The sequence below is a fragment of the Trachemys scripta genome, chromosome 18 (assembly GCF_013100865.1).
Source record: "Trachemys scripta elegans isolate TJP31775 chromosome 18, CAS_Tse_1.0, whole genome shotgun sequence".
Taxonomy (NCBI): domain Eukaryota; kingdom Metazoa; phylum Chordata; order Testudines; family Emydidae; genus Trachemys; species Trachemys scripta.
In genome coordinates, this window is record NC_048315.1 from 495,262 (window position 1) to 520,998 (window position 25,737).

Genomic DNA, 25,737 nt, shown 5'->3' on the forward strand with positions numbered 1-25,737 from the left:
GAGCCGGGGCAGAGCTGGCCCCTTTCCGCAGGAACGTGCGCAGGGCTCTCCGCGAGTTCGGCCAGGTTCTTCCGGACCATCCTCCTCCCTGGGCGTCGTGTCCTGCTCAGGTCCATGCAGCAGGCTGCTCCCAACGCTTGTTCCCCTAGCGCTGAGCTTTCAGCACCTCCCTCTTTCCATCCTCCCCTGGCTCCACAACACAGGGCTTGTGTCCATGCTCAAAGGCCTCCATAGCAAATCTCACCCCATCATTTCTCATTCACTAAAGCACTGTCACGGTCTGCCTCTGATCAGTGCAGTCTCCATCACCGCCTTCTCTTTTCAAACAAGCCCCTTCATCCTCCCATACTGCCCCACCTTTGGGAGGATTGAGAATAAATGTGAAATTAAAGAATGGGTTCCCTTGAATTTGGTATAAAGAGAATGTGTTGTAAAGAAAAGGCCTTCCTTCCACGTGTTAGTCAGGGCCTGAAACTAATGAGTTATAAGACCAGAAGAATAGAGTAGGGAGAATGTCTGGTTTAAAAAATAATGAGATAAGGGAAAGTTTCTAGAACAATACGGATGACTGCAGATGGTTTAAAATAAGAAAGAATCTGGTCTCCTACATGGACCTTCCCAACCCAGAGCGTTATCTTAAAAGTAAAACTTATGCAAACCCCGATACAAGGCAAAAGCTATTGGTCAGCAGGAAGGCAGGGAAGGAGGAGGAGAAAAGACTTTGGAAGAAAGGAGGTTGTAAATCTTATTAAACTGTCTCAAATTAGTTGTTGAGTGGAATTGGCTATGACATTTGTTTGATGAAGGGTATGAAGAGTTATGAATTTGAGGGTTTTGTCAGACCCCTCCCTACTCATGCTGGAGCACACCAGGATGAGATGGTTTTCCCTAAGTCTGGCCAATGTGTAAGTAGACCACTCACATGCTCACAAATACTCTCTCTGTATTGGATGTAGTGACTTCTTTTTAGGAAGTTTAAAGTAATTGTATAAATACCATTCAGCCTTTGGATTTAATAACCAGAAATTTCTTTAAGTTAGTGGTGTGGTAATACCTTGCATCATAAATAATGCCAACAGAGGAGCTCCCCATAAATATGCATAACACTACCTCACCATTATCCTCCTCCAAATCCCCCTTTGCTGGGATGCTTACAAAAAAAGAAATTGACAACAGCTAAGCTCCTACTGTGCTGGGACCACATACTATGCTGATCAATGTGGTCTCATTGTTTCCTCGTACTCCTGTTTGTCCCCATCTGTTGTTTCATCTTTTATTTAATGGTAAACTCTTTGGGACAGGGACGTTTCCCCCCACCCCCATTTGTACAATGCCTAGTACAATGGATTCCTGGTCCACAACTAGGGCTCCCAGATGCTACAACACTTAAGTAACAGGCACAATTAAGAATCTTCGCATGACTGACTTCCAAGGTCACCGGAAATTGGTGGCAGAGCCAGACACTGAACCCAGCTTTCATACTGATGAGGCGCAAGGACAATGTAGAGTTCCTAGTTATATAAAATTTATTAAGCCATTCTCCAAAATCACGAAGTACATTTGGACTGACACTTTACACAAATCCTGCCGTCAGTGACTAGACACACAAGCATCTAAAGCAATGAACACTGAAAGCCATACAGGGGAATGCCTGCAGATCACTAACTCTTCTGGGGCAAGGTACCCACTGTTGAATATCAACAGTACTAAGTCTTTTCTGTGTCTGGGTGAGTTCTCGGAGCCCAGGTCTATGCATAGAGATCCTCTCGGTCTGCAGAGTAGACCTCCCCTTCCTGCAACAAGGCGAAGTTGAGGAAGTGAGATGGGCGATGAACCTCATGGTAAAACTCCTTGGGATTCGCTAGCTGCAGCTCATACTTCATGTTGGGATCATGACGAACACCTGGAATTAAGCAGTCCCATTTCAGTCCCCATGCCTGAGACTTCAGCCATTTCCACCCACACAGCTTACCCTGTTCTTCACAACCCCCTGCAGGAAGCTACTAATCATGTTTAAGGTACAAGACTGCTGTGATTAACACATGATGAGCTGGACAGGTTTCCTTCCTCTTTAGCTTTCATAGAATCATTGCAAGCCCCTACTAGAAAAGAAATCTCACCTGTAGTTGGGCGGAAGTATCAAGAGACTTGAAACGGGGAGGGGGGCAGGGGAAGAAGGGGGGGAGTGAGGCATGTTCTCACGCACACACCCCGATTCTTTAGGCTGAGCTCTTTGCATATATCAGAAGTGACTTGCATCTCTCCTGTCTCCCCAAAAGCTCACCATCTGCCATCCTTCTGTCCCCCTCTATTTCAGGCACTCCTTGGAAATCCCAGGCCCCTTCCTCATGCCAAGAGCTGTGTTCCCCATTCTTGTGCCATGCCACCCCTAGTCCCCCTATTATTGTTCTTGGTGTGGGAAGTCATTCAGGGTGTCAATGTGTTAGAAGCTATTAGAAGGATAGGCAGAGAGGAGACAGGGATACTGTTATGCTGGAAGGCATTAAATGGTACCATCAGCCTGTTTGATCTACAGATAGATGTGCTTGAAACTGGCTCTACTGAACAGATGGCAGGAGCTCTGTGACCCATTTCTCCCCTTCCAGTTTTCTAATTTGCCAAAAAACACCCCTCAATAGGATTCTGCCCATTGATGCCTAGAACTTTCCCTGAAATTCTGGCCTTCATCAGATGAGGCATTCAAAAGTTACCATGTCACAGACAGATACCATGGAATTGAGTGTAGGGCTTTGAAAACTCAGTCAACAAGCTGCTCAGATGTGATACAGGGCTCAGAGCACCAACCACATTCCCCTTCCCCTAACAGCCTGAGGAGGTGCACAACCTCCACTTCTCCAAGGACAGTCGGCTAAGTAGGGACTCACCCATGAAGTTGTAGTTCCAGGATCCCTGTGCTGGTACCATGAAGAAGCCAAGGAAGCGGTCTGACAGCAACATCTGCACCCTCTCATAGTGGGATGGCAGGTAACCCTTAGGGTTGTTTCCTTTGTCTGTGTTCTGCCTGCCCCACTCATAGCCACTGGGAGTCAGCTTGTAGGCGGTCAGAGTACAGGAGCCTGGGGTAAAACTGAAGAGAAGGAAAGTGGTAGTGACCAAAACTGCAGATCAGGTGAACCCTGAGATTGAAGGGAGGAAGCTAAGTGCAAACATTTCTCCCCCAGCTGAAAGAATACTACCTCTAGCTCAGGGATGGGCAAACTTTTTGGCCCAAGGGCCACATCTGGGGATGGAAATTGTATGGCAGGCCATGAATGCTCTCGAAATTTGGGGTTGCAGGAGGGGGTGAGGGCTCTGGGGTGGGGCCAGAAATTGGAAGTTCAGGGTGCAGGAGGGGGCTCCGGGCTGGGACCGAGGGATTCAGAGGGGGATCAGGGCTGGGGCACGAGGTCGGGGCACAGGGATCCAGGCGGCGCTTACTTCAAGCAGCTCACAGAAGCAGTGGCATGTTCCCCTTCTGGCTCCTACGCGGAGGTGCACCCAGGTGGCACTGCACGCTGCCCCATCCGCAGGCGCCACCCCTGCAGCTCCCACTGGCCGCAGTTCCTGGCCACGCCCTGCTCTGTGCATGCCAAGCCCCAGACCCACTCCCCAGGTGGAGCTCGAGGGCCAGATTAAAGTGCCGTAGTTTTCCCACCCCTGCTTTAGCTCATAGTCAACGTGATCCACTTCCACAAAATGAGTGCAACATGTTGAGCCAGTCTCCTACACCATACCTCCCAGTCTTATTTTAATTTAATCTAGGTGCTAAACCTGCAAACACAAAACAGATTATGATATCCACCCGTGCTCCCAAAGACAAGCAGCTCACAGCATGCACATTCCAAACCTGGCCACAGCTTATCTTCAGAGGTCTGGATTTAGATTATTTTTCCTGTATCTGGCTCAGGCAGCCCACAGAAGCCAGGACCCAGGGGATATTTCTAGTGAAGACCTGGCTGCCTTATGCACCTGCAGGTGATGATGATGGTTTTCTCCCCATCCCATGAGGGATTGTCAGCCATGACCTTGGCATGTGTGGTGACATCCTGCGGCGAGAGCTGAGGGGACTCATTCGGTTGCGTGTGAATCCACCCCAGGGGCTCCATTTCCTAATGAGAGAAGGCTCGTTAGAGGCAGCAGGGCTGGCTCCAGGCACCGGCTTGTCAAGCAGGTGCTTGGGGCGGCCACTACAAAGAGGGGTGGCACGTCCAGCTATTCGGCGGACGTTCCTTCACTCCGGCTGGGAGCAAAGGACCTCCTGCCGAATTGCTGCCGCAGATCGCGGCTCTTTTTGTTTTGTTTGGCTGCTTGGGGCAGCCAAACCCCTGGAGCCGGTCCTGACCGGCCGGCCGACCAACACACACACTATAGCCTCACTGTCTATAAATCATTTGATTAAAAGCCTCCCTTTCCCCAAAGCGGAATGGGCCCCAAGTGAGGGACACAGGAATGAGACTCACCTTGAGGTACTCATGTTGCGGCAGCTGGCCAGGGAGATGCACCGTCTGATGAGTTCCCCATTGGGGCACCATCACAATGCACCGGATCTCCTTCACTTGGGGATTATCTGGAGGGCTCACACCATACAGGTACCCTGCAATCTAGAAATACGCACAAACATCAGTAAAATCCCTGGGTATTTTCCCTGTAAGGCCATGACAACAGGTGCACCCACTCTACCTTGCGTTTCCAAGGTCAACAGCCCTTTGTTTGGGGATCCTCACAAGCAGAGGGAACATCCCAATTTTTTTTCAGTGGTAGAAACAATTACTACACAAGATTGGGGACATGGAGTTTTTGGAGCTGAACTGGAATTCAACTAGTGTGTGTAGCGCCATCACTGAGGCTCAGTGGAATTCTCCTCCAGCTCTGGGCCTTAGAGAATCAGAGGCAGGGTTGAGCCTCCAGGACTGGCATGTCCCAGTGTGATGAGCTGGCTTTTAAACGTAGGCTTGCTGCACACACTCACTTGGGCCCTGAGGTCTGAGATGCAGATGAATTTCTTCAGCACATTCTTGGGAAGGATGTAGGTGTAGCCCGTTTCCTTGATGTCATCAGACGAGACATAGATGTGGTTTGTTCTCAAGTGGAGATTGGCAGCAGAGATTGCTCTGTGAATAAGAGATTATCCAGCAGCTCAGTAACAGACCTCACCTGACTGACTCCTCCTTCCCACCCAGCACAGCAAGCCCCAGACCCTTCCGTTACCGGACTCGCCACTCCGTCTTGGAGGAGAAGGTCTGAGTTTCATAGTTGCTGGTCGTGGAGGTGATGATTTCGTCACCATGCTTATTAACAGTGCGGGTTTGCGTGGCCGTCAGCTGCGACTGCTCCTTGGTTTGCTTCTCAATCTCTGCAATCTGTTGTCTCTGCTGAGAGGGGGCAGAGATCTCCATCCCCAGGATAATATCTCGGATCTCCGACTGCGTCAGGGATGCCACATTCACGCTGAAAAAGAAAACTCACCTGTGTGGCTAGATGTTTTAAGATGTATTTCTGAAACACCCTCCCCCACTGAGACACGAGCTCATAGAACACTAGCTGGGGGAGAGTGGAGCAAGACCCAATCGGGGAGAGGAAAGTGGCTCACAGGGACATATTGATTGCAGCCTACACCTCAACAGCCCTTCAGCAGATGCAGGCACAAATGCTTGCACTGTACACTTGCCATGGAAGTTTGGATGCAGACACTTCATCTTCTTAGCTGAAAGTGATTAACAGAAATAACTAGCTTCCCTATTGTCCAGCACTTCCAACGATTTGTGGGGGGAGAAAGCAGGGGAGGCCAACGGGCCCCCTTTCAGCCTCCCTCTCTGCCAGGTGGAGGAGTCTGGTAGTACAGTTGTTACTGTGGCAGGAAAAGGCGTGGTAAGGGCTGGTCCTATGCTGACAGATCTCTGCTGCTTACTTGTTCTTTTTCCCATAGTCAGCGAGGATCAGGTCCTTGAGCTGCACCTCCACTTTGATCCACTCCTCATCTGTCAGGGTGGGCCAGATGTGGTGAGGCTCCGTTATGGTGGTCTTGTCTGGTTTCAGGATCACTTTGGCACGGTCATTGTTTACATGCAGTGCCCGGAGAATCAGGATCAGACGTGAGAATGCCTATGGGAAGAGAGATGCAGCCGTTCAGCAAGGAGAAAAGCCTGACATACAGGAAGATATTGGTGATTTACTCCTGCCTCAGGGGACAGTTATGTTGCAGATACAACACAGACCGTTCTGAAGTGAACTGTCATTGACTTGGAGAAAAACCCAAGCACAGTCTGGTGCCACTGCTGGGACTGAGGCTTCCTGGTACAGCAAGTCCCTAACATAAGAACGGCCAGACCGGGTCAGACCAAAGGTCCATCTAGCCCAGTATCCTGTCTACCGACAGTGGCCAATGCCAGGTGCCCCAGAGGGAGTGAACCTAACAGGCAATGATCAAGTGATCTCTCTCCTTCCATCCATCTCCACCCTCTGACAAACAGAGGCTAGGGACACCATTCCTTACCCATCCTGGCTAATGCTCATTAATGGACTTAACCAGTATGAATTTATCCAATTCTCTTTTAAACGCTGTTATAGTCCTAGCCTTCACAACCTCCTCAGGTAAGGAGTTCCACAAGTTGACTGTGCACTGCGTGAAGAAGAACTTCCTTGTATTTGTTTTAAACCTCTTGCCTATTAATTTCATTTGGTGGCCCCTAGTTCTTGTATTATGGGACCAAGTAAATAACTTTTCCTTATCCACTTTCTCCACATCACTCATGATTTTATATACCTCTATCATATCTCCCCTTAGGCTTGGTCCACACTGGGGCGGGGGATCGATCTAGGAAACGCAACTTCAGCTACGAGAATAGCGTAACTGAAGTCGACGTTTCCTAGATCGAACTAAGTTTACTTACTGCGGGTCCACGCGGCGCAGGCAAGCTCCCCCGTCGACAGCGCTTCCTCCTCTCGGCAAGCAGGAGTTCCGCAGTCGACGGGGGAGCGCTTCTGGGATCGATTTATCACGTCCAGATGAGACGCGATAAATTGATCCCAGAAGATCGATCTCTACCCGCCGAATCAGGCGGGTAGTGTGGACCTAGCCTTAGTCTCCTCTTTTCCAAGCTGAAGTGTCCTAGCCTCTTTAATCTCTCCTCATATGGGACCCATTCCAAACCCCTAATCATTTTAGTTGCCCTTTTCTGAACCTTTTTTAGTGCCAGTATATCTTTTTTGATATGAGGAGACCACATCTGTACGCAGTATTCGAGATGTGGACGTACCATCAATTTATATAAGGGCAATAATATATTCTCAGTCTTATTCTCTATCCCCTTTTTAATGATTCCTAACATCCTGTTTGCTTTTTTGACCGCCTCTGCACACTGCGTGGACATCTTCAGAGAACTATCCACGATGACCAAGATCTTTTTCCTGACTTGTAGCTAAATTAGTCCCCATCATATTGTATGTATAGTTGGGGTTATTTTTTCCAATGTGCATTACTTTACATTTATCCACATTAAATTTCATTTGCCATTTTGTTGCCCAATCACTTAGTTTTGTGAGATCTTTTTGAAGTTCGTCACGGTCTGCTTTGGTCTTAACTATCTTGAGAAGTTTAGTATCATCTGCAAACTTTGCCACCTCACTGTTTACCCCTTTCTCCAGATCATTTATAAATAAGTTGAATAGGATTGGTCCGAGGACTGACCCTTGTGGAACACCACTAGTTACCTCTCTCCATTCTGAGAATTTACCATTAATTCCTACCCTTTGTTCCCGGTCTTTTAACCAGTTCTCAATCCATGAAAGGACCTTCCCTTTTATCCCATGACAGCTTAATTTACTCAAGAGTCTTTGGTGAGGGACCTTGTCAAAGTCTTTCTGGAAATCTAAGTACATTATGTCCACTGGATCCCCCTTGTCTACATGTTTGTTGACCCCTTCAAAAAACTCTAATAGATTAGTAAGACAAGATTTCCCTTTACAGAAACCATATTGACTATTGCTCAACAGTTTATGTTTTTCTATGTGTCTGACAATTTTATTCTTAACTATTGTTTCAACTAATTTGCCCGGTACGGACGTTAGACTTACCAGTCTGTAATTGTCGGGATCACTTCTAGAGCCCTTTTTAAATATTGGCGTTACATTAGCTAACTTTCAGTCATTGGGTACAGAAGCCGATTTAAAGGACAGGTTACAAACCTTAATTAATAGTTGCGCAACTTCACATTTGAGTTCTTTAAGAACTCTTGGGTGAATGCCATCTGGTCCCGGTGACTTGTTAATGTTCCGTTTATCAATTAATTCCAAAACCTCCTCTAGTGACACTTCAATCTGTGACAGTTCCTCAGATCTGTCACCTACAAAAGCCGGCTCAGGTTTGGGAATCTCCCTAACATCCTCAGCCGTGAAGACTGAAGCAAAGAATCCATTTAGTTTCTCTGCAATGACTATTGTCTTTAAGTGCTCCTTTTGTATCTCGATCATCAAGGGGCCCCATTGGTTGTTTAGCAGGTTTCGTGCTTCTGATATACTTAAAAAACATTTTGTTATTACCTTTGGAGTTTTTGGCTAGCCGTTCTTCAAACTCCTCTTTGGCTTTTCTTATTACATTCTTGCACTTAATTTGGCAGCGTTTATGCTCCTTTCTATTTGCCTCACTAGGATCTGACTTCCACTTTTTAAAGAAAGTCTTTATCTCTCACTGCTTCTTTTACATGGTTAAGCCATGGTGGCTCTTTTTTAGTTCTTTTACTGTGTTTCTTAATTTGGGGTATACATTGAAGTTGGGCCTCTATTATGGTGTTTTTAAAAAGCGCCCATGCAGCTTGCAGGGATTTCACTTTAGTCACTTGTACTTTTTAACTTCGGTTTAACTAATCCCCTCATTTTTGCATAGTTCCCCTTTTTGAAATTAAATGCCACAGTGTTGAGCTGTTGAGATGTTCTTCCCACCACAGGGATGTTGAATGCTATTGTATTATGGTCACTATTTCCAAGCGGTCCTGTTATAGTTACCTCTTGGACCAGCTCTTGCGCTCCACTCAGGATTAAATCTAGAGTTGCCTCTCCCCTTGTGAGTTCCCGTACCAGCTGCTCCATGAAGCAGTTATTTAAAGTATCAAGAAATTTTATCTCTGCATTTCGTCCTGAAGTGAAATGTTCCCAGTCAATATGGGGATAACTGAGATCCCCCACTATTATTGGGTTCTTAATTTTGATAGCCTCTCTAATTTCCCTTAGCATTTCATCATCACTATCACTGTCCTGGTCAGGTGGTCGATAATAGATCCCTAATGTTATATTCTTATTAGAGCATGAAATTTCTATCCATAGAGTTTCTATGGAACATGTGGATTCACTTAAGATTTTTACTTCATTTGATTCTACATTTTCTTTCACATATAGTGTCACCCGTCCGCCCCGCACGACCTGTTCTGTCCTTCCGATATATTTTGTACCCCGGAATGATTGTGTCCCATTGATTGCTCTCAGTCCACCAGGTTTCTGTGATGACTATTATATCAATATCCTCCTTTATCACAAGGCACTCTAGGTTCACCCATCTTATTATTTAGACTTCTAGCATTTGTATACAAGCTCTTTAAAAATGTGTCACTGTTTATTTGTCTGCCTTTTTCTGATGTGTCAGATTCTTTTTTATGTGAATGTTTCTCATCTGATCTGGCCCATACTTTATCCTCTTCCATCCTCTCCTCCTGACTATAACCTAGAGAATCTCTATCAATAGACTCTCCCCTAAGAGAAGTCTCTGTCCGATCCACATGCTCCTCTGCAGCAGTCGGCTTTCCCCCATCTCCTAGTTTAAAAACTGCTCTACAACCTTTTTAAAGACTATCAACTATAATACAAATAATTTGCAAAGCAGCCATTCAGGGTGCACCCCAGACCTTACCGTATAGGAGGAGATGGTTTTCAGCCAATCATCATAAAGATTGAAGAGAACCATTTGGGGCTCAGTAGCCTTCAGGATGAGATCTCCAAACTTCTCAACTTTCAGGCAGGCCTGGAAGGGCAGCTGCAGCTCTGATCCTTTGATGACAATGTTTGGGAAATCCAGCAAGTGCACCTGGGGTTCGAAGAGAAAGAACAGGAATAAAACCACACATTCTTCAGTATTTTCACCTGCCCCTATAGATTGTAGAACCTTGATCTAGAGCTCCACCATGGAGCTGCTTAAGGGATTAATGCCTGTGCAACACCATATTTAGTGCATTGATACAGAAAACTCACCCCTCACTTGCCCACTCTGAAGTAAAACAGATAACCCCCTGCTCTACAATGTAGAAAGGATTTTATAACGATGCCCATCCCCATAGTATCTGATCCTTTACCTCAAGTGGGTCCAGCATGCCCTTCCTGGTGACTATGATCTGCTTGGGCTGCTCCTCCACAGGGAGGGAGCGAATCAGGGCAGCCACTTCCTCAGCAGTCTTCCACTTGGCCAGCTACAGAGGAAGACAAGGTTAGAATACGACTGCACACACCACCCACCCTTCACAGGAGAAAACAGCCTGACCTTTGGGGATGAGAGGAACCCTTGAGTAAGCACCACAGCGTGGGTCAGCACAGTGAAATGCTCCTGTTAATGAGTGTACTGGGCAATTACACCATCTCGCTGTGCTCCACCAGCACATCCTCAGTCTGGCTGGGGAAGTGAACGGATTATAGAGCCTAAGGGGAGTCAATTCAACCAGTCGCTTTGTGACGAGCCCTCTCAGACTCATGTCACTGGCACTCCCTCCGTCTGGGAGGGCTGGAGGCACAATCCACTAGAACAGCTGCTGTGAGTGCACTATTTGCCAAGCCCTAGTGCTGGTGGGGGAAGGCAGACAAGTTAGGATTCCAGCCCGTGGGCCCTGCTTAGGAGTGCAGGCTCTTTACACCCCCAAAAAGCCCAGAGCCCCGACAAAAATGCACCACTAACAGTGAAATCAAGGAATCCTGTCCTATAGTAGAGATTAGGCTTAGATCTCACTTTATTGGGACTTCCCAGTGCTCCAGAGACTATCAAGCTCCCACATGGAGAAGCCTCCTGCTCACTGTTACTAAACAAGTCTCTGGAAGCAGCTAGAGTGATTCCCTGGTCCTCTGTCCCGCACACGGTCCCTGGCTCTTACCTGGCCCAGACGCTTCTGTCCTGCCCACACAGATGTATGGATGATCTTTAGGAAGAGTTGCCCAGTCCTGGGATTGAAGATGAAAATGGCCCCATTGATGGGCTTTGTGGTCAAGTTCCCTTCAAAGGTCTGGAAAAAAACAACAAGGTGAAAACGCTAATGTGAGCTGTGTGTGCTGGAACCAAACAGTGACAGGACAGCAAACACCTGTGTAATGAGTTCTGGTTCCCAGCCCCACATAAATGTAACAGCTTCTGTGTATGCATTGCACAAACTTCCATGTCCATTAGTTCCCAGGCTCACCAGAATCCAGACTATGTCATCCCTGCCCCCGACTCCCGTAGGCACAGTACGTTAGCAGACAGCCCTCCTTCCTATTCCCTCGTCAAAGGTTCCTCCCACTTCCCCGCTCACCTTGTGAATGGTAACTCTGTACACGTTGGTGTCGTCTACAAACCAGATGATCTGGTTGGAGAAGAGCTCCCCATAGTTCTGGGAGGAGAGATAGGGTTCTGTGGGCTCTGATGAGTAAAGCTGCAGCCCCTTGCGGATACGCTCCCTCAGTACGTACAGTGCCGGGTTTGCCTTCATAATCTTGGCCATGGCCTGCTGAATCAGAGGCTTGCTTCCAGGGAACCAGTTCCCATAAGCACTGGGGAGGAAGCAACACAGCACTGGGTCAGTAGCAGATTTCACCACAACTCTAGCTCAAGATCTGAAAGGCTGCTGCAGCCTTTTCCCAGAGAAGAGGCTTGGAGCATTGCCCCTCCCCACACGGGCAAGAGCAGATGCTGCAGCAGTCAGTGCTGCAGCAGTCAGCATGTCCCATAGCAGAGACGTGGTCCATCTCTGGCCCCAGCGCACTGCTCTCCTCACCATGTCTTTGGGAGTTGTTCATCTGGCTACCCCTCCCTTTGCTTCCCCACACAATGACAGGGGGGAAGCCATAAAGAGCACAGCAGTAAGTATACACACAGCAGTCCCCAAAGCAGCTGCAGCTGCTCCACTGGTGCTGGGGATCCCCATGGAAGTGGCCTGGCCTTCAGAAACTGCTCCCCATTCCCTTAGTTAGCACTGTAGACAGACATGGCTCCATCTTTCAGGCCCAGAGTGAGCCTGCAGAGAAATCCCCCAGTTAAGAATGCAAGCGACCCCAGGACTGGGCCAGTAAAACGGATTTGCTGTGACCCAACCCACCATTATTAAAAACTTAGCAGTTAGCTAGGCCTCACCCCATTCATTGCATGTATCCTTCCCGCCTCACCCCCTCCCTCTCTGCTACCCTTACTGGCACAGAGCCTGCTCTATTTGTTCTGACGCAAACCCAAGGCGCCCTTGGCACTGTGAAAGTTTTGGCAATAAAGACGTTGAAGTCCCAAGGCTAGGGGTCATACCTGTGCAGGTTATAGGCCAGGTCAATAGCAATGAGCACGCCAGTGGGGGAGGGGTAGATACTCATGTTGTCCGTGGTGTAATCCAGGAACTTGGCTCTTGCATAGCGCTCAATGTCGTGGGAGTCATAGTCGCCCCAGCGCAGCTGGATATCAATCCAGTATTTCTGAGTGGTGGTACTGTCCATCACATCCCTGGGGAGTAGAAAAGAAAAACAGCCATCAACTCCTACCTCCCAAAGGGCAGCTGCAGCCAGACCCTGCTGCAGTTGTGGCAGCATCACCTTTGGCAAATAGCACTTACTGCCAAGTCTCAGCACTAAAGCCAGTTAATTATGCAGAGGCAGCAAGACCCAGTTTAGGGAGACTTCACTGTCACATCGGTGCAGAGATGCTTGATGGGACAGTGATCTGAAGGAAATCAGCCTCAGTTTCATATTGGCTCAGATCAGGAAGAATTGCTATTGGTCTTACATTTAACTGGAAGGGGTCACCACCCCCTGAGGAAAGTCTCAGGTGAGGGCTCAGCCACATGAAATCTGGGGTGAGGTGCACCTGTAAAGGGACCGACTCCAGTCCATATCTTAGGGCCCCAGGACAGCAGGGTCACCAGCAGCTCTACGTTTAGTGCTGTAGCTCCTTTAATGTTGAGTGGTGGAAGTGAAGTGCTTCAGGGAGAGGGACAACAGCAGAAGTGGCACACAAGATGCTTCTGGCAGTGCCCTCTCTAGAAAAGCCAATGCAGAGGCAGAGGAGGAACCAGAGCCACAACTGTCACCAAGTCATTGCTGGTGGGCAGGCCTCTGTCCTACTAGGAACCCAAAGAGACCCCTGAATGCTGAGGGACATGGGCTCCATGCTCAGGGGCTCTGCACCCCACAGAAACAGGGAAGAGAGAGACTGGACAGCACTTACTTAGAGTCTGCAAGCAGCGACGGCCGTGACACATTCCATTTATAGGAGGCAAAGAGGAGGATATCTGCACAGGAGGAGTTCATCTTATAGGACTTCCTGGGGTGGATGGTCTCCTTCTGCACAGTCTCAATCTCTAGAGCGTCCAGCTCCTGATCGAACACCTGGGGAGACGGCAATCTGAATGAGGCAGAGAGCAGTGCATGGGAGGGCAGGAAAAACCCCTACCCCAGCAATAGCAGCAAGCACAGCACCAGAGAAAGCCAGCTGTGTCCCCCCTGCCATCTCCTTCTGCCTGAGGTTACTGGGGGAGGTGCAGCCCTGCTGAAACTCCCACAGCAGAATAGATGCTAAATTATGGGATTTGCCCGGGCAATCTCCACTGCAGACGGCAGGCTGTTGTAGGCTAACTCCTTGTTCCCCAAAAATTGGAAAGGGGCTTTCTGGGGGCACAGCTGGTAACAAAAAGCCTCCTTCCAGCACTGCAGAAACAGAATTATACACATCTGCACCCCCTTCCTCAATGCCCCACTCACTTGACACAAATCCATTACAATGCTCTCGTGAATCTTTTGCCACAAGTGGGCTCGGAAGATCTGAATGAGGGAAATCTTCAATGTGGGGATCTTGCCATGCATGAAGATACCTGTCAAATCCAGTTGCACCTGAAACCCGACATACACCTGACAAGAGAACAGCAACCATGAAAACATGTCACATCACAACCAGCCCCAGGCCTGGGTGAGCCCAAGATCAGAGGATTAAGTCAACTGCTGCTCTAAGGAGACATGTATTTTTACAGGTATTAGAATCTGAAGTTACCCTTTAGAGTGTGCTTTGAAGGACGGTGAGAATTAAAGAACGTGCCTCAAACACAACTCCTCTAATTGTCTTCTACAGAGATACAAGTCCATGGAGAAGGACTTTACTTACATTGGCTCTGTTAATGGTAGGAGACCACCAGAGGGTGAATCGTCTGTTGGGGATCTGGTTCAAACCCGATCTTTGGGCATTTGTCAACTTCTTCCACTTCATTGACTCCTCAAAGCCACTGGCCTTCTCCCTGAAAGGAACAGATGCAATCAGCTCTGTAAGAAAGCTATCCCTCCCCAGGGAAGGGAGAGCGGCTTACTCGCAGCGAAGACCATACATAGCACAGAGTCGGGAAACACATGGCTGGAAAGGGCCTTGAGAGGTGCATCGGCACAGGGGGCTGGACTAGGTGGCCCTTTCAAGGCTCCTCCCAGCCCTGCATTTCTAAGATTTTAGCAGGAATGTTGAAAGACACAAGAAGTAATTCTTCCACTCTACTCCACGCTGATTAGGCCTCAACTGGAGTATTGTGTCCACGTGTGGGCACCGCAGAAGAGCAACAAAAATGATTAAAGGTCTAGAAAACACAACCTCTGAGGGAAGATTGAAAAAAATCGGGTTTGTTTAATCTGGAGAAGAGAAGACTTTGGGGAGACATGAGAATAGTTTTCAAGTACATAAAATGTTATTACAAGGAGAAGAGAGAAAAATTATTCTCCTTAACCTCTGAGGATAGGACAAGAAGCAATGGTCTTAAACGGCAGCAAGGGCAGTTTAGGTTGGACATTAGGAAAAACTTTCCAACTGTCATCGTAGCGAAGCACTGGAATAAAACTGCCCAGGGAGGTTGTGAAGTCTCCATCACTGGAGATTTTTAAGAGCAGGTTAGACAAACACCTATCAAGGATGGTCTAGATAATACTTAGTCCTGCCATGAGTGCAGGAGACTGGACTGGATGACCTCTCGAGTCCTACGAGTCTATAAGGTGGGATCAAAGAGTACCTAGACCATCCCTGACAGGTTCTTAAAATCCTCCCATGATGGGCATTCCACAATGTCCCTTGAGAATCTATTCCATTACTTAACTATCCTTAAGAGTTAGAAAGTTTTTCCTAATCTCCCTTGCTGCAGAATAAGCAAGTTACTTCTCATCCTACCTTTAGTGGACACAGCCCTTAAAATATTCGAAGCTTTAGCAGGTTCCTACCTCAATCTTTTCTCCAACCTAAACATCCTGTCCCCACTCCACCCCTTTTAAAACTTTTTTCCCCCCATGAGAGGTTTAGAAAACCCGACTTATTTTTGTTGCTTTCCTACTGACTCTCCCCAGTTTGTCCACATTGCCCAAAACCAGAGAGAATACTCCAATCAGAGGCCTCACCAATATTGAGTAGAGTGGGACAATTGCCTCCCGAGTCTTAAATACAACACTTCTGTTAATACACCCCAGAATACTAGCTTTTTTTTTTTTGCAACTGCACTATGTTGTCTCAATTTGTGATTCACTATAACCCCAGATCCTGTTTAGCAGTACTACTGCCTAGATAGTTATTTCCCAATTTGTATTTGTACATTTGATTTTTTCTCCCTAAGCGCAGTACTTTGCATGTGTCTTTGCTATGCTATAGTGAGACTGTGTTGCGGGAGAGGGGTAGCATTAGCACTACACAGGAGAGAGAAGTTTTCTGCAGAAAGTCTTCAGTGACTAACAGGCCCTTTCCTCACCAGAAGAGACCCTCCCAGGTTGGGAAGTAGGTTCCCTTGAAGAGGGTGTGCTCCAGGATCCCCTCCACTCCACCCAGTGCTTGGATCATATCTGTGCGGTAGTTGTTCAAGTTCCAGAGCTTCCCATCATGGCGCTGATGTGTCCACCAAAACGGGTTCTGTTTCAGGACCTGTGTACAGCAGAAGAAGGATGTCAGTGTAAAGAGGCTCTGCACTCAGCCCAGCTACTGAACCCTGCAGCACCCGCACTGGATCTCTCACCAGAGCTAGGAACCAAGAGGCCGGTGTTAAGGAGTAAATTAGCTGACCCACTGGTGGAAAAAGGAGGGCAGACCCAGAACGTGAATTCACATTGGACAAGTCAGCCTGGATTCAAAAAGATGTTTAATGGCTTCCTACTGGTCAGTATTTTAAAAGTGATAAATAAGGAGAATTTATATTAGGAAGCCAATATTTTGCAAAGAGTGCCACTAGTCCACATGCCGATTCTCAAGATCTGGTCACTCAGCACCCAACAGAGCTGTGTTCTGTGTGCCCCTGCATACTCCCAGCAAGGAGAGTGCTGTTTAAGGATGGGGCAGGTTACATTTCCTGACTTTTTTCATAAAGGTCTTTAGCAGTCCCAGCTCATGGGTCTAGTTCCTTCCTACAGCAGAGAGACCAGGAAACTGCACCTGCTGTAGTGCAAAGGGGAGAGGAGAAATAGGCTCCTCCACCTGGGCTGACAGGTGCCTGGCACCCAGTAAGTTTCAGAGCTTCCAAGGGCAATTCCCTGTTGGTACCTGGTACTGTTTGAAGTCTGTCCTGACCCTCCAGCCTTTATCATAAGCAAGGGTGTGCCGGTCTTTCTGGAAGAGGGTATTAATGCGAGGAATCCCTCTGTCCCATGAGTCCTCTAGATCCTCCAGAGTCAGACGCCTTGAGAGAGAGAGAGAGAGAGAGAGAGAGAGAGAAATTTCAAAAAATGGATTTAAGCCCAAAGACTCCAGCCAAATAAGATCTTGGCTTCAGGAGTTCTTAGCAAGGGAGAGGTTTCTGCTATGTAAAGCATCTGCAGGTTCATAAAGTATCTGCTGTAGGCTACTATGATCAGTGGAAGTTGGACTTCAAAAAGCTGCCCCAACATTTGTACCAGTGATCCATCCTTGTGCTGTTGCTCCATGATGAAAGGAGATTACACTCGCTAGCATCAGTCCTTTCACCAGAGCCTCGTGTCCCAGTGTTTCTCAAATGTGGCCACCAGGGCCTTTTCTTGCAGCCACAGCTATCTGAGCTGTGATTGGGGGAGCGGGGGCGCACAAAGCAGTGGCCCCTCTCCCAGGGACACCAGCAGCGGTGGGGCCCTGCCCCTCTCCAGAGGGCGGAACTCTGGACGTGCAGGCAGCTGGTGAATTCCCTATTTTCCCAGGGGTAAGGGAGGCTGGCTTCGGCCACAGGGCTTTGTCCACGCAGTGGCAGGCTCTGGTACCAGGCTCACCACTCCCTGGGCCCCGCTGCATCCCTGCCCACCTCCCCATTCAGGGCTTAAAATTTGTCCCAGGGCTTATCGGGGCTGATTAAATCTGCTGTGAAAAGTGATATTAACATACAAACATCACTTTTCCACAGTAGAAGACTTACCAGCTACCAAGTCTTAGAAGAAAAAAAAAAAAAAAAAAAAAAACACACCTCAACCAAAAAAGCAAAAGAAACAACAAAGACAAGAACATGCAAAGCGCCTTTTGTGTTTCTATTCTGTTTAGGTCCAGTAAAGAATAGAGACAACTGTACATTTTTATTACTGAGTCTGAAAAAACCCTACATAAATAAATTACAATGATTTGGATATGCAGATGTGCATATTTATTTGTTTTTCCTAAAGCTAATTAAGTATTTAGGAAAAATTGTCAGCGCGGCCATCAGCAAGAGTTGGTGGCCACATTCTGAGGCCACCAAAAAATTTGTTTTGAGAACCCCAGCTCTAGACTGTCTTTCTGCTGGGAAGCGTCCTCCATGTCCAAGTTACCTTGCAGAGGCTGGCCCCACCACCTCTGGGAGATGGAATGTGCCATTACAGAAACCCAGCAGGGCCTTTACGCTTGTAGTTAAGCAGAGTTCTGAAGACAAGCGGTGTCTCCAGGATTCTGCTTCCACGCCATTCCATACTCTGCCCCACAACTAACCCATCTGAGTTCAGAGTGGAAACGCACCTGTTCTGGGCAATAGCCTCCTGCCTCTTGAGGGCGTATTCTGCCCACACTCTCTGCGAGTCAATGAACTCGCTCTCCCATGGCTGGATGTAGCGGTACAGATTTGGGATCAGCTGGTCTTCCTCATGGCTCATCCCTGAGCGGAAGTGAGTGATGCCGACATCTGTCTGCTTGGACCATCTGTAGCAAAGAGGCAGAGGCAACAAGTGAGGGAGGGTGGTGGATCTGTCATGGCTAAGTACACCATCAAGGTCATGATGGAGCTGACAGACCCCTATAACAGGGCACAAATGTTAACATACAGGGCGGAAGGTCCCAGTAATACCCTACAAATCCTGCCAGAGCCCCCAACCACTAGTGGCATTCTTGGAATAATTATTTCCCTTCTCATTCTCAGAATCTTGCACCGAGCAGTGAGACTCACCTCAGGTCAGACTGGGGGATAAGAACATGGCCCATGGACAGCATGCCCAACCCCCCCAGCTCTTTGGGGGTGTAGAATACCACTGGGGGGAAGCGGCTTGGCATCTTGGAGTTCAAGCCAATTTTGATTCGGGTCTGAATCTTGTTCTCACACTTCACCAGCAGGTCAAGCAGCTCCTGCGTGTTCACGACAGCCTCCCGGAAATACGTCATCAGGCCAATCAGGGCTGTGTTCCATTTGTTCACAATCTAGAGACAAAAGCATAGGGTCGTCATCTCAGCAACTCCAGACAGTGCCTAGGGATAGCCACGTCAGACACCCTCCTTGTTACCTTTGTGAAGGTTGTGGAGCCGGAGGCCATGAGTATCTGCCTCACTCGGTTGTGAAACCTCTGCATAGACTCATCATCGACACGCAGAAAGCACTGAGCTGTGCGCTCCTTGGTCACCTGCAACAGAAGCACATGGACAATCAATTCAACTTAACTGGGAGTCCCCTATCCAACAAACATAATGAGGTGATTTCCACCCCTTCTACACCATCATTGAAAGGTATCACACACACACACACACACCCTCTCTCCAAAGGGTATAGGGGGGTGCCGGTGAGAACTTTAGGAGACTTCTCTGCCCTCATACTGCAGTTAAGAAGTTACCTTTCATGGCACCAGCACAGCTTCTCTGCTCTTCAGTCTTCATGCCCACCCACTTTCTAGTTCACGCCAAGATCCATTCACAGACCTCGATCTCTTCTGGACAAGAGCTAACCCAGCCAGCCACTTGGCTCTAGTAACCTTAGCAGCCGATGCTCTAGGCCAGCGGTGCAGAACCGACAGCCCACCAGAGTATTTCATAAGGTCTGCTTCAACACCAGTATATTAATGGCCGAATCATTACTGTCTGTCATCATGTTTACATCATTTTAGCTTACACACTTGTGTAAACAGACCGGTTGTTTTTATGTACAGCATTATCTAAATACATACGAAACAAGCTGAACTTAAAATAGCAACCAATACAGGTGACTGTAAATCTTATTAAAACATGCAGAATCTGTTTGACCCTCACGAAGTTTATTTCGGTCTCCTGCATAATAAGGTTGGGCACGACTGCTGGCTACCTCTATTACCATCTCCAAGGGCAGCATGAGCCAGCAAATCAGTTCTACTCAACCCACATTAACGCAGGGCATGACCACCATCCACTCTGAGCCCTGTTCTGGGACAGGCTGCTGTTCCCAAGCCTGCCAGCCACTTTCCCTACCTCATTCTGCAGGTTCCACACACCATCCTTGTGGGTGAACTCCTCATAGCTGGTGCGGCACTTGGGTAGGATGCGGCACTCAAAGCCACACATGTTGAACAGCAGGTTGGGATTGTCCTTGCTATAAACAGATACAAAGCTGTTCTCCCACTGCACTGTGGTGACTGAGCGAGGCAGGCGATTCTTAATGTCCCAGAATACAGCACGGCCACTGAAAGGCAAAGAACACAGTATGAGCCCTGGCTGACAAGATACCCAATTAGTGGGGTGAAACAGAGACATGGATTAGTTCCTCAATCCCCCCACACCCTCAGCAGCAAAGTATGAACACAGCCCATCCCACATCCAGCACCCCATTAATAGGGATTACAGCATGAAGCTCTGACAGATCCAACACCATCTTTCCCTGATGAGGGGGGTGATGCAACACTAGCTAGGGTTATCCTGCAGCTGCCCGACTTCTACGGCAGAGCTGCCCATGCACCCAAATCCTCCCTGATGCTCATGTCAGATGACTTACAGATTCACATCGTGTTTCATGAGCCGCATCCGGGCATCTCGGGGCCAGCACTTCTTATTGTTGTAGCCCACAATGTTCTCATTGTTGGGATCTGGATGCTCTGTCAGGTAGCGCTGGATCAAGTCCCTTGCCTCATCTGCTGTAAACCTGGAAATTCACATTAAGGGAGGAGTGGGTTACAGGATTGAATTCACAGGGCAATCCCCATTCAGTCTGGACAGGAAAGGAGAACCCCTGAAAAAATGGTGAATAGCAAGGGGATGTTTGTGGACCACACTAACAGATGCACAATTTCTGCATCCTCCCGCATGGAGTGCATTCAGAAATTGCATTAACACAGACAGTACATGTCATGTTCTTTCATGCATGTTTCTGTGACTAGAAATCCAGAGGTCAATGCCTGCTCACTGCAAAATCAGAAAGGCTACACCCAGCACACGCTAAGCCAATTTTAAAAAAAGTGATTCCTCACGTAGAGCTATGGACCTGCCATGCCCGAGCTTTGAGAAGCCAGTTCAGTTACTGCAGCTCAAGAACATGAACTCAAATGGGGCCAAAACGGCTTTACCAAACAGGCTGAGAAAGAGCAAGAGCAATCTCAGCCAAAAGGGTCATTTCTCCTCAAGGGTATAAGCTGCTTTTAAGAGCTTAAAATGGAAGCAGGCCTGACATGTGACATCCCCGCTACTGCACTGCACCCATGGAGCCAGGTAAAAGCTTTCCTGGTCTCAATACAGTTGGCTTGCACACAGGGCAGTATTCCAGGAGGCAGAACGTGCTACAGCACCAGCCACTTCATTCCATCTGCTGGAAGGGAGCACTGATAGTCCTATGTTTGGACTGGAGAAGAACCAGAGCCATTGCTCTGTGGATCGGTACCGTCTCTGCAGGCACAGGAGAGCAGCAGGCAGAGAAGGGAAGGCGCCCAGGCGGTGTCTCCTACCTGAAGAAGATGTGAATGCGATCAATGTATCTGCAGAAGAGGCGGATGGGATGAGCCACCTCAGTGGCAATATCTTGGAAGCTAAGGAAGTCATTTGGCATCTGTGGTGGGCCAGCCATCTCGCTGGCTCGGTGAAGGCCCAGTACCAACAGGTCCATCACCAGCCCATAATACTGAACGATGAAGGAAGCAAACTGCAACCCCCGAATAATCCCATAGGAGTTGGTGTGGTTCATGTCCTGAGGAAACAGAAGAGAGCTGTGAGAATCTGACTCAACTACGCCCCCACAGACCTTTCAGCAGGGCTCTCACCCATCTGATGCAATTAAGTTAATGGCAGTTCAAGGGTTACTCCAACAGTCACTCTTGAGCAGAACTCTGGTTGTGCTCTTAGCTCCTCAATCCTTCAGCCTGCTCCCCTCTCACCCTGGCAAAGTCTCAACTTCCCCAAGGAGATGTGTAGACAGGTGAGAACTCTGTAGCCCCCCCACTCCTCCCCCATTTCCCACAGACTAACTGGTACCTTGTAATTGATCACCACATTGTTCTTAGCTGTCATGTAGTCAGCAATGTTATGATCAACGATAAGACGCAAGAGCCTGTTGAGCAGCGTCAAATCAATCTTCTCATACATCTTCTCAAATCGGGACTCCAGCATCACATTACATTCACCCTCACATGTTTCCCAGACATCCTGCAGATTGTTAATGCCTGAGGCAACACAAAAAAGCCAGTTGCACCATCAGCAATGATGCTGCTCCCTCACTCCATTAGCACCATCCTAGGGCGGGACAGAACATTTTCAAGCTCTCCACTGTCATGCCTTTTAGTCGGCCTAGTCTTTTATTGAAGAACCGTACAGAAAAATGGGGACTAGGGAGGAATGTAGCAATCAGGAATCTTCAGAGAGGGTGCCCTCACAGTGTATAAAGGTGTTTTTAAATTTACTGAATCCAGTTTCTGGCAGAACATATAGCTACTGTGCTGAAAGCAAGCTACACGCTACTAAAAGAAAGACATTTAAACCACTTCCAAGAGGACACTCTAGGAATAGGCAGCTGACCCCCACCTCCACCCCAAAGAATCCTACCTACATGCAAGACAGATGCCTACACTGACCTTGGCACCATTTGTACACCAGCAGTGGAGGCGGTTCAGTGTCCGCAGGTTTGATCCAAGGAGGGAAGAGTCTTCGCTTGTCAGCCTCATACCACAAGTACTGATCCAGATAGGCATCTGTAATCTTCTCCAGGGGTTCAACATCGTAAACAGGAACCAAGTGACTGTAGAGGTCCATGAACTCAATACCAACCTAATCAAGAGGAGACACCAAGCTGGCTCACACTGACGACAGGGAAAGTAAGGGGTTGATCCAACAAGATTCTAGGTGCGAATTAATCTCTGCATGCAGAGAGGTAACTCAATCCTAGGCACTCTGAAGATACTGCTAGTGGCTAGAGCCAGAGTATAGACCAAGACATTTACCTCTTTAAAGGCTCTCTGAGTCAGAAGGTGTCGCTTGATTCTGGACAGAGCTTCGTGGGGATTATCATACGCCTGCTCAATAAGACCCAACTCCTCTCTCTGCGACTGATTCAGACGGGATTTCACACTGAAAACAAAGAGAATTGCTCCTATGTCCACACATTGATAGACAGAATGACACCTACTCCATGACCCTCAAGGGAAGATTCTCCACAACCAGACTGGACTGTAAGGCACCCTCGGATTACAACTCCTCCCATATGCCCACGCTGCACACGACTCCCATGAGATGGCCAACACCTGTTCCCACCCATGAGGAGAGCCTGTATGAAAACTCAATAAGCCACACTAAAAAGCCTCAGTACTACAGTATATGCTGGAGCTTTCATAAGTCTATCAAGAGAAGCGACTATCATGTTCAAGCTCAGCTATAAACTGATAACCAACAGCTTCAAGGGCATTACCCAATGCAGGTATCAGGCATTCGGCAGCCAGCAGCACCTTTTCCAGTCCTTACCTGTAGGCTTCCTTCAGCCTTTCCAAGGCCAATATGAGTAGTTTGGTGTCATGCTTGTAGGAGAGCGGAGGGAAGGGGATGGGTGAGAACCTCCTGCTTTCCAGCCAGTGCACAGTGGTGGTATATACTGCGACAGCCTCCTCCGCAGTGATGTAGGGGCCATCCTGTAAACAAACCGCAGCAGCACTGTCAGCAGCCACCAAACCCCACTACAGAAAGTCCCAAGCTCTGGCCACCCCTAGCCAGCATCCCAGCCCCACCTTCAAGTAATTATGCTGCCTCTCCTGCTCAGCTTTCAGGTAGAGCCTGGTCAGCCGACCCAGGTTCTTCTTGCACACAGTCTTGTCCACAGTGGCACCCCGGCGGATCCGCTCTCTGTTGTAGTGAGCTGTGTTAGTCCACCAGTCAGCTTTCGCCTTCACGTATCTCAGGATCATGTTTTCAATAGGAGTTGGCAGCCCAGGAACCTGGGGAGGAGCGGTAGAGTTAGAGAAACAGGAGTTCTCCCCGTGACTGACTGAAATTAAACTGAAGAGAAAAGCCATGTGAGGTACTTGCCTTCCAGGGGATGTTGGCCTTCCAGCACCTCCAGGCCTCACTCAAGTGCTGCAGGATGGTCCGAGCTTTGTTCTGCTTGATCCCCTCTGGCATCATGTCTAGAATGTCATGCATAACTGCAGCTCTCAGCTCCAGGTCAAAGTGAGATTCCACACGCTGCTTTGTTACAGTCTTTGCAACGCCCTTTGAGTGTCGGCCTGGAAGAGAAAAACACTTCAGGAACCTGGAGACCAATGAGGCAGTGTCATTTTGCCTCCCATTGTGAGATCCACACGCAAAAAGCTGCTACAGAAACTCTGTAGCACAAGACAGCTGGAGTCCAAGCAAGTGGCATAGAAAGGGGGGAGGGATAGCTCAGTGGTTTGAGCATTGGCCTGCTAAACCCAGGGTTGTGAGTTCAATCCTTGAGGGGGCCACTTAAGGATCTGGGGCAAAAATCTATCTGGGAATTGGTCCTGCTTTGAGCATGGGGTTGGACTAGATGGCCTCCTGAGGTCCCTTCCAACCTTGATATTCTATGATTCTATGAAATGAACTGCACAAACAGCAAAAGTGAAACACCCACAAGACCCCAGACCACTGTGCTGAGGGGAGGCTATGGCTTCACAGAGAACTCTATTAAACATCAGTTCCACTGGGAGTCTATATGGACGCCCGGGAAACTGATGTTCCCTAAAAATTAGTGAATTGCTCTCACTATTAACATGGAACCTGGGCATGAAATCTTAAGTGCTTTTCTTGGACAAGGAGGCTGGAATTAGAGCTGACAAGGAAACAGCATTTACCTTCACCAAAGCGCCCCCGCCATCTCAGTTTCACTTATTGCACATACCTTCAAACTGCCTGGCCAGCAGGTTGCCCAGCCACCGCTCCAATAGTGGGGTAATGCCTCTCATGAAGAACAGCCATACTCTCCAGCCTGGAGCCCAGAAGCCACAGCCGGGCCCCTTCCCCACAGGCCCCTGAAGAAGAGAGGCACAATAACTGCGTTAGACATTCCAGGAGGCCTCCCTTCCCACACAGCTGCATTGGGGCAGTCACTAATGCATGAGGAAGCAGTACTCACAGTGTTAAATCTGTAGTAGATGAGATGCTTCAGGTCCTTGCACATACGAATCTGCCTCATCAGTTTGTACTTGTACCTGTACATTCCTGTCAGCTGTCCCACATGGGCAAAGATATACTGCAAGCCATCTGCCAACTGAAACACAGCGTGCATGATTAGGAGATGGCAATGCACATTACCCAGAGGCACTCTCTGGAAGCCACGCTCTTTACACTGCCAGAAGTAAAGAGTGCACTGTGCTGAGCAGAACTCCTGGGGGTCGCTCAGCCCTCACCACACGTAAATATATCAGGAATTGAAGAAGTGTGATTAAACTGCCTCAGTCCGAGCTATTCCTTAACTGAGCTTCAGTCCACTCCCAAACCTCTCTCCTACTGCTCCAATTGCTCCTCCAGGGCAGTACACCAGTCAATGGCAATCATCCACAGAAGTTAGCCACCTGTTCCCCTCGCCCAGCCCTTGACCACTTTTATTACCAAATTAGGCTCACCTGAAATGCATCCACATTTCCCAATCTGTACTGGACATGGCTATCCACCACCAGTTTGGTCAAACGCAGAACCTCTCGGCACAGATGGAAAGCATTACCAAAACGAGACTTCTTTCTTTCCTGGGAAGAGAGAGACCAGGGTACAGGGATTAGAAGACATATTGCTAAGTAGTGGCCAGGCAGCTTCCAGTCACTCAGACAGTTTGCAAAGTGAACAGCTCAGAGTCAACAATAGCCCTTATATAGCATTTTACCTCAAGGCACTAAACAAATAAGCAGCTTGAAGTAAACCTAACAGGTTTGCCATCTCCTGCTGCA

The 25,737-nt window shown here is 48.3% G+C and overlaps 1 protein-coding gene across 2 annotated transcripts in view; it reads right to left on the reverse strand.

The window, feature by feature from the left end:
- Window positions 1-1,508: 1,508 nt before the first annotated feature.
- PRPF8 (pre-mRNA processing factor 8) overlaps window positions 1,509-25,737 on the reverse strand; it is a 32,521-nt gene continuing 8,292 nt past the window's right edge. The window contains exons 11-42 of one of the 2 annotated variants that reach the window (XM_034752411.1): window positions 25,420-25,539; window positions 24,930-25,064; window positions 24,696-24,825; window positions 23,864-24,060; window positions 23,566-23,772; window positions 23,306-23,469; window positions 22,789-22,915; window positions 22,423-22,615; window positions 21,827-22,014; window positions 21,304-21,542; window positions 20,361-20,507; window positions 19,841-20,051; window positions 18,910-19,026; window positions 18,579-18,826; window positions 18,155-18,334; window positions 16,748-16,883; window positions 15,966-16,135; window positions 14,360-14,489; window positions 13,963-14,109; window positions 13,430-13,590; window positions 12,518-12,709; window positions 11,538-11,775; window positions 11,124-11,252; window positions 10,338-10,451; window positions 9,899-10,072; window positions 5,909-6,102; window positions 5,209-5,448; window positions 4,970-5,111; window positions 4,461-4,601; window positions 3,970-4,109; window positions 2,886-3,088; window positions 1,509-1,903 (exon numbers count right to left, since the gene is read on the reverse strand). In XM_034752411.1, coding sequence (XP_034608302.1) covers window positions 1,749-1,903; window positions 2,886-3,088; window positions 3,970-4,109; window positions 4,461-4,601; window positions 4,970-5,111; window positions 5,209-5,448; window positions 5,909-6,102; window positions 9,899-10,072; window positions 10,338-10,451; window positions 11,124-11,252; window positions 11,538-11,775; window positions 12,518-12,709; window positions 13,430-13,590; window positions 13,963-14,109; window positions 14,360-14,489; window positions 15,966-16,135; window positions 16,748-16,883; window positions 18,155-18,334; window positions 18,579-18,826; window positions 18,910-19,026; window positions 19,841-20,051; window positions 20,361-20,507; window positions 21,304-21,542; window positions 21,827-22,014; window positions 22,423-22,615; window positions 22,789-22,915; window positions 23,306-23,469; window positions 23,566-23,772; window positions 23,864-24,060; window positions 24,696-24,825; window positions 24,930-25,064; window positions 25,420-25,539 — 5,409 coding nt within the window. In that variant the 3' untranslated portion in view covers window positions 1,509-1,748. The remainder of the gene's footprint in view (window positions 1,904-2,885; window positions 3,089-3,969; window positions 4,110-4,460; window positions 4,602-4,969; window positions 5,112-5,208; window positions 5,449-5,908; window positions 6,103-9,898; window positions 10,073-10,337; window positions 10,452-11,123; window positions 11,253-11,537; window positions 11,776-12,517; window positions 12,710-13,429; window positions 13,591-13,962; window positions 14,110-14,359; window positions 14,490-15,965; window positions 16,136-16,747; window positions 16,884-18,154; window positions 18,335-18,578; window positions 18,827-18,909; window positions 19,027-19,840; window positions 20,052-20,360; window positions 20,508-21,303; window positions 21,543-21,826; window positions 22,015-22,422; window positions 22,616-22,788; window positions 22,916-23,305; window positions 23,470-23,565; window positions 23,773-23,863; window positions 24,061-24,695; window positions 24,826-24,929; window positions 25,065-25,419; window positions 25,540-25,737) is intronic. The other variant, XM_034752410.1, reaches the window with a different exon arrangement.